The 8,347-nt window shown below is 36.1% G+C and overlaps 1 protein-coding gene across 1 annotated transcript; it reads right to left on the bottom strand.

The window, feature by feature from the left end:
* Positions 1–14: 14 nt before the first annotated feature.
* Positions 15–7,422, bottom strand: LOC112047916 (ER membrane protein complex subunit 2). Its single transcript, XM_024085216.2, has 7 exons — positions 7,147–7,422; positions 6,847–6,957; positions 5,701–5,851; positions 4,811–4,954; positions 3,441–3,597; positions 2,495–2,590; positions 15–1,725 (listed from the first exon to the last, which is right to left on the bottom strand). Exons 1-7 carry the CDS (start codon positions 7,181–7,183, stop codon positions 1,585–1,587), a joined length of 837 nt encoding a protein of 278 aa, XP_023940984.1. The 5' UTR covers positions 7,184–7,422; the 3' UTR covers positions 15–1,584.
* Between the last annotated feature and the right edge of the window lie 925 nt (positions 7,423–8,347).

Raw genomic sequence — 8,347 nt, forward strand, 5'->3', positions numbered from 1 at the left:
ACAAAAACACGAAATAACCATGTCGTGTAATATATTTTTATTACCTTTAATATATTTTGTAATATTTACATAAAATAATTAACTTATATAATTAGAGTTGCTTTTGCTGTCGCTATTAGTTGCATATGATACGTTTTTAACTGACTTCCAAAAAGGACGAGGTTCTACGTTCGGCTGCAAGTACCTATGTTTTTTAGAAATTTGAATTAGAATGAGTGTCATTCCAATTAATCGTTTACCCGTCCCGATTCAGCCGGGACAGTCCCGATTTCGAAGACGTGGTCCCACGGCCCGACGGCTTATCGATTTTGTCCCGATTTTTGACAACATGCGATATGCTCAACCAATTCATTCACAGGTACTCAATCCAGTCACGCGCCACCGCGCCATCTACCGCGCGACGCATGTACCGCATTCGTCTTTGCTCGGTAGATTTGATAAAAGTAGAATTCCTTTGAACATACACAAATGTCTTGTTCACTTCATAAATAAATACAAAAATGATGTAGAATTATTAAAAGCGGGTTGTAACAACAAGAAAAACTACGTATGGAAAAATTAATTATTTAAAATAAATACAAATAAAAACACAATAAAATTTAATTTTCCTTAGACTCTGTCTCAAATGGGTCATATTTTGATTGGACCAAACTTCGAACATCTCTGACGGAGGCCCAATCGTCCCGATTGTTTTTCCCTAAAGGTGGCAGCCCTGGTCTCAGCCTCATTACATACTTAATGTAATGTTTAAAACGGATTAACATGTTAATTTTATTTTTTTCAAAGATATCGTTAAAGCATACTGGGCCTACTGATGACATGTTTCTAGTGAAATGAATAAAACGGCACTTTCGGACCTGTTATTAGTAAAGTTCAATAACCAAAAAATCTATTTTTCGATTCCATACTATGCAACCATTGACCTCTTATAATAAAAGAACGCACAATCATTTCACCTAAAAGCGGGTCAATTTTGCTTTCACAGTTATAAATAATTGGTAAAGAAAATTATACCTAAAAACCTTTAAATATAGTCCAATATTCAATTAAATCCCAAATTCAGAGAAAATTCAACCTTAAGAATTGAGATTAAGGTTGAATTTGCAAATGCGACTACTTGAATTGATTGCTAAGAAGCTGTGTTTGGCACTCATTGAGTTTACCTAATGTTCGTCAGATAGAAGATGCTACATACAAATAAATGCTATTTGATTTATGTACAGATAAAACAACTCTAATGTATGCCGATAAATAATAATTTAAATACGAAAAGAAGGAATATTTATTTGGATTTTTTTACACTGATACCCCAGCCCTTAATAACTGGGTTAGCCTGAATCAGTGACCAGATGAAATTGTAACTTTTCATCCCCTCTACATACAATTGAGTCCAACTTTGGTCAGAAAAATTGTTACAGGTTTAGGCACAAAATATTAGTTCATAATTACACTTCTCCGAGTGTATGTGACATTCAAGGCGAGCGTAGACGCGTTGGACTATCGGTATCATAATATAACAATGGTCATCCATATGATCCGGGCTCTTGAGTGCCCACCGTGAAAGAGGGGCTTCGGTCCAGCGGTCTAGTCGGTGATGGCGAGCTGCAGCATAGCAGCGGAAAGGTCGGGCGCAGCGCCGCGCTGGGCCCACTGTGCCAGGCGCCACGCGTCGGAGCGCCGCGCGCCGCCTGCCGCCTTGTACTGGCTCACCAGCGCGTTAGTCACCTGCCGCGCACACATGTGTTTCAGCCTTGGGCCCGTGGCACATTCATTGGACAGGACTTGGGCTCAGATCAATTACCTTCTATTGGACTAGTATCGCATTCAAATTCACCAACAAAATTGTCTGTAGTTTTTAGAGAGGGAAGAGGTAAACTCACACATCTAAAATATTTAACACCAACAAATATGTCCTGTGTCCTTCACTACACACAACTATAAATTTTAAATCGTTATAAACACACGTGTAATTTTTAACACAACGGAGCATCGATTCCATAGACGCAGTTTGTATGAACAAGTTTGATCATGATCAAATGGTTTTTACAGAGGGGTAACGTTTAGTGAGGCAGGTCCTATAGAAGGTAATTGGTCTGAGGACTTGGGTATTTTCATTTAATGTTATGCTAAGTTATACCATTGATTCCCAAAGTGCTCCAAGAGGACCCCAGCTAGGGCTTTACGGGAGAATCTACGGGGTCTAACTTTGCGTGTCAAAAAAGCGGTGATTCACAAATCGTAAGCAGAGGTCCACACAACTATTGTTTCATAATAAATGATTTATTTTATTAAGAATACATTTGATATAGAATTATATGTCAAAAAAGTAAAGTTTAATGGAATTTGAATTTGCCAACTTGAATGATTGGCCAAACTTATAGCTTACTAATTTATATTGAACAATTTTTCAAAACGAGCTCTTACTGGCTACCAACACTGGTGGGAGCTGTATTACTATCACTAACTAAACTCATGAACAAAAAGTTATACTTACCAAGAATAAGCCCAGCTTTGCTCTTTTATTCTCAGGATTCAGTTTCAAGGCTTGACAATAATAGGATTTGGCTAACTCCATATTTTCTATGCCTCCCTGAAACAAGTGACACAATTGTAGAATTAAAACCTTTGTAAAAGACATATATTTTTAATGGAAACTAAAAGAATTTAAGTGGGATTAACTAGAAACAAGCAAGATCAATTATTAAAATAATTCAGTAAGACAAGCTACTATATGTATGAAGGCAACTATGGAAATTGGATTAAATATTGTAACCTTCATTTGTGAAGTTATCTGGCAGTTGTAACAGTTGTCTTTTTTAAAGACTTTTTTTTTAATAATATTTGCCATATCTATTTTTTTAATATGACTAATATTCCCATTCCTCTCCAGTTAGGAAAGACTGTGTTGGTACGACAATAGACCAATGGGGCGGGGATCAAACCACCACTCCTCGGTGATGAGTCTGACCGCTCTTACCGTTGATCTATTGAGGCTATGTTAGCTCTATTGCTGGTTCATCCTATTTCTGTATGGGAATATGTTTAAGCTCAAAAAAATATTTAAATTTGATCTTAATGACTCTGCAACGTAATTTAGGCAAAGGTAACCTTAGCCTAAATTACATGAGTTATTGCAATGTATCTTCTTCTTCTTCTTCTTTCTTCTGGGCCGTTTCCGCACTTAGCCAAGTGTTTGGCCGTTGTGCGTGGGTCCCTTGGTGTAGGTTCCCGCTGGATTTATTCCATCCAGCCGAGCTCGCTCCAGAAGCTTAGCAGGCCGCCCAGGTCGCCGATAGCCTCATGGAGTGCATTATTGCATATTGCAATGTATATTGGTGAATACTTTGAGCAAAGAAACATCCACTTCGCTCCAACGTTGTCTCAAACATTATCACAAATATGTGTGGTCTAGGCATTAATAATTATGGCAAATGACTGACCATAGTGTAGCGTATATCAGCAAGTCGCTGGTGCATAAGGTGGTTGTGGGGCTGGTGCAGGATCAGCTCCTCGGCGCAGAAGGCGGCCTTGGAGTACTCCTGCACTTGCAGGTATAGCTCCGACAACTCTTGCCACGCCTCCATGTCAGACATAAACCTAAAAAACCCATGTTAATGAAATGGCACAGCTCAGAATCAGAATTTTTGCAAGAAACATTACATTAGATACACAGATGTTCTTTAGTATGTAATAAGTAATTTTATTTTGTTATTATTTATTAGTGAAATTTCAAAACAGCATTTTTTTAAAATACCAGGTACTTAAAGTAACAACTGTAGCACAGGAAGTACCTCCCGGTTTTTTCACTTAGACCATTAAAAAGAATGGACCTGTTTCACACCCAAATTCACCAACAAAAAGGCTGTCGTTTTTTGAAGGGGACGATGTAAACTCACACATCGAAAACATTTAACACCATTAAGAATATTCTGTGTCCATACACTACACACTCGCAATACACACACGCGTAATTTTTACACAGACACACATTGCTTAGACTATCCACAGAATATATATTATATAGAATGTTCGATTACTTGATCGATTTTTTGTTGTTCCGTCAAAAGAATCGATTCTTTTTAGAAATCGTTTTTATTACGAATTAACATTAGTAGAAATACTTACAAATGAAAAGTTACTCCATCTTTTGCTAAACTACAAGTTTTTGGCCGTTTTTTATGCCATTCCACTACACAAACCGTCATTTTTAGGGAGCTCTTTACACGACGAAAACGATTACAACAATGAAACATCGATTCTATAGCAACAGTTTTTATAAACGCGTTAGATCATTGATTCTTGATCTTTGACAGAGGGGTAACGGTTTACGAGGCAGGTCCTTTCTTTTTAATGGTCTAAGTTTTTTCATCATCTGAAGACAAAACTAGATGATATGACAGGGGACTTAGTAATTATTTGTTTAGAGGCTCTTTGACAGTAAAGTTATGGTGGGATCATCGATACACACATAAATTATATTATAATAAATTCAGGATGTGCAACATTGAAGAGAATAATACTGAATTTTTTGATAAACATTTCAAAACCAGCACTACAAAATAGGGTCATAAGCTGATTCATGCCACAATCTATGATTTTAGTTGTAGTAAATGTTTATGTTTCATGAAGTCAGAGGATTTTTTTTTAAATTTCATGTTATCTGAATTGCATGATAGCTTATCAAAGCTCACTCATTATGTTATTTTTTCTAATTTCCTCAGTTACCACACTGCCATTACTTAATTTTAATAATATTTTAAAGATAAAGTCACCTCAATGAAATTTCAAAGTTAACTTTTGACTGCCTTACATCTTCAAATAATCAACCAGTGCCTTGATAGCATCGTTGACGAGTCCTTGCGCCTTCAGTATGCAGATGCGTCGCTTCCTCGCCGCGGCGTTGGTGTCGTCTGACTGTATTATATTGTCCAGTATCTCCAATGCCTCGTCATACCTGCAACAGTCAATAACTTAAAATAAATAAACTGACTTTTGAGCAAGAATAATTCTATGTATAACTGACAGAGCCTGTGCAGAGCATGCATGGAGGAAGAAGAAACACCAATACATGTTATGCTTAGATGCAGAGGTGTATCTGAACAATGCGCAACACCCATTGGAATCCCAGCAACACTCCATGAGGCGTTTGGTGACCTGGGCAGCCTGCTATGCTTCTGGAGCGAGCTCGATTGGCTGGAGTGACTACAGCAGGGATCAGCACCAAATGGACCTACATACGTGTGCATGTAATACTCTCATAACTTTTGAATGCCTATAAACACAAAATAGGTACTATTTATAAGACTGCTCTCACAAAAGTTTTGAAAGAGCTACTGTTGAGTTTACTGCCAGCTAATCTCAACAAAACCTGTGGTAGAGTATTTACAAATAGTCAAACTAGTTTTTGTAACAGCAGTGTGACAGAAATTATGTTTGAAATGTCGATCTTATATTATTTATGTCATTGCATGCAAATATATCTTTCAAATACTTCAACATCTTTAAGCGATGAATAACTGAAGAATGCAAGCCTGGTTAAGATAACCGCCTGATTTATCTCCTTAATTGACATATGGGCTGTGATGAACAGGAAATTTGGACTAAACAGTGTTTAACTTATTTCAACAGTTGATTATGTTCAACCGAGTGTCAGTTGATTTTGATTTTTGATTTGACTCTATTGGCACAATAGAAACTTACTTCTCCTCAGCCTCCAAGCAGGCAGCCTTGTAGCGCATGACTCTCATGCTGCCCGGGAACTCCACATTTAGCATCATGATCCACCACATGGCTGTCTCATAGTAGTGGCAGTCCAGAGCGGCATATATAACTTGCTCCAGTATCAGGTACTCTGCAAGTGTTAAATAATATCATAAATCATTTATTGCCAGAATGTGGTCATACACAGATATTGTTAATTTTAATGTTCATGCAGAGACGAGTAATAGAAACGAATGGAAAAGATTGACATATTTTTCCGACCCCACTTAAGTGGGATAAGGGTAAGGAGATGATGATGATGATGACAGAATCTGCGTCATAGGCGTGCAAGCTGAGTACATTAAAGTAATTTTTATTTTGTAGGTATTATTACAATTGTCAATTATGTATTGAAATTTATGTGTTCTTAGTAGCTACAGGAGTTTTCATTATTAGCTTATTTTAACTACCTAATACAGGGCCTGTATTATACATAATATAAAGCTAATGGGCAAGGGGAGTATAAATAAATTCGGAAAGGCTATGGGTGTAATATATGTCTTGAAAGAGGTAAAAAGAACTAGGTCTAAAGAACAACTAGGTAGGTATAAGTTGCTAACCTTGATAAGGATTTTTTTTGAAAAAAAAGCCCTACTACTCCCCAGTCAGATCAACAGTTCTGTGCTAGGGTTGTATACAAAGATATTATACTATTAGATATGTCACTAGCGCATCAAAAATAAAATAGATGGAAGTTGCTAATTGTCATAATGTCATTTAGTGGCATTGTAAACAATGAAAGTTATTTAAATATACTATGTCAAGTTGTGTTCAGGAAAAATAAAAACTATACATATACTAGCGGACGCCCGCGACTTCATCCCTCGATGTAAACTTTCAACTACCTCTACCCTAGCCTACCCCTAGCCTACCCATAAAAAAAAGTAAAAAGTATACTATGTCCTTCTCCTGGCTCTAAACTACCTCCCTGCCAATTTTCAGCTATCTCAGCTAATAATCACTTTTTGCTGTCATTTTGTAGGCAACTTAACTCTTATTAGAAAATCGTTTGTGAAAGATACAGGACATATCTATACAAATGTCGACCAGCTCTAGCTGGTTAAAGTTCATAAATGGAATACTTACTCTCACTGCCTAATTTATTTAACACTGGTATTATTGTTTCAAATAGGGTCAGGATGTCCTCGCCCTTCCTTTCGTTGTTTTCTCGCCACTGCCGCAGCAAATCAACCACTTCTGAAATACAAATACAGAATATTATAATAAATACAGGTGGGTACAGCGTACGTTCTTTTCTTTATTAAAGTCTGGCCCCAATAATGTGAAGATAATGAGGTTACAAAGTTTAATTTAATACCACAAGATTTCAGTTAAATGATTTAAAGCACATACGTAATACGTTTCATATATTTTTTCTAAACCCACCGTTTCGAGTGAGATCTTCGTAATTATTAAATGACATTGTAATCAAATACTATTGTGAACTCGGGAGTATGAACTGTGATTTGAGGAATTAGTAAAAAATTTTCAATGTCCCTTATTTGCTTATCATTTAATGAAAAAAATCCAGGTTTTAAAATTGGAAACAATAGAAATGAAACACACAACACAACACGAAGCAATTTTTTTTTATTTTTCCATCAATTTCCATTCCAAATTCCAATTTCCAACCAAATTCCAATTTGATTCACAGATCAGTGTTGCCAGTTGGATCTTATGGAAAGTTACCCGAAATATTAAAAAAAGTAACCTTTTTGTGTAAAAAGTAACCTTTTGACTACTAATACTCTTGCTTTTTGCGTTCCACAGCATGGCTAAACCACCATTTCAGCCTCTGGGGGCTAAAGTAATTTTGTTTTTTTTTTTTAAATATCTGTCTGTTACGAATACTAGCCAAGTACTAAATTACTACAAACCGAAGGAGATTTTACTCGTAAATAGAATCATCTTAAGTAAGGCCCTGATTGTTTGCCTTTTACTTATGGGATAAGAAAAATACAACTAAAGAGCAAGGATTTAAAAAACAATAGACGTTAATTTCTTAAATTCATACTTGATTTTTTTAAGAAATTCAATGTGACTGCAACTTGCTTATTTCGCAACGTCAATTGTAACGTCTTCATTTATACTGAGATTGACACAGAAACATCGATGAGTTCTTGAGCATTTGTCCGCATTTCTTGATTTAACGACCGTTCTGTTTTAGATATACGAAATTGTAAGTTAATTCTAAAAATTCCGAAATATCACGTAAAAGTAACCTTTTTATTAATGTAACCTAAAAGTTACCAATGCAGTCAAAAAATCACCTAAAAGGTTACAAAAGTAACCTTCTGGCAACACTGTCACAGATCACTATAGACTTGATTTGCAATTTGCATCACAGATTAGATATTACATTTGCACCAAAGACGAATTTAAACTTTACAGTTACAGCAAGAAACATATTTACTGCTTCATAGGAATGCAGACAAACAGGTAACAGATTAAAATATCTATGCTTGATCATCAGACGTGACATAGACAACTACAATTTTACAACTCTGCCTTTGAGTTATATTAAAACCATAGATTTACGAGTCAGTACAATGATTAAAACCCTTTTGAGCGTTTTGACTTTGAGCCC

This window comes from Bicyclus anynana, chromosome 10, assembly GCF_947172395.1.
Source record: "Bicyclus anynana chromosome 10, ilBicAnyn1.1, whole genome shotgun sequence".
Classification (NCBI taxonomy): domain Eukaryota; kingdom Metazoa; phylum Arthropoda; class Insecta; order Lepidoptera; family Nymphalidae; genus Bicyclus; species Bicyclus anynana.

What these genes read in the sequence shown, in the direction of transcription:
- LOC112047916 (XM_024085216.2), bottom strand. Translation starts at nt 7,183, where the DNA reads ATGTCATTTAATAATTACGAAGATCTCACTCGAAACG. An exon ending in CGAAGATCTCACTCGAAACG is followed by an intron (nt 6,958 to 7,146) that starts GTGGGTTTAGAA and finishes TTTGTATTTCAG; the next exon opens with AAGTGGTTGATTTGCTGCGG. An exon ending in CTGGTTGATTATTTGAAGAT is followed by an intron (nt 3,598 to 4,810) that starts GTAAGGCAGTCA and finishes TGGGTTTTTTAG; the next exon opens with GTTTATGTCTGACATGGAGG.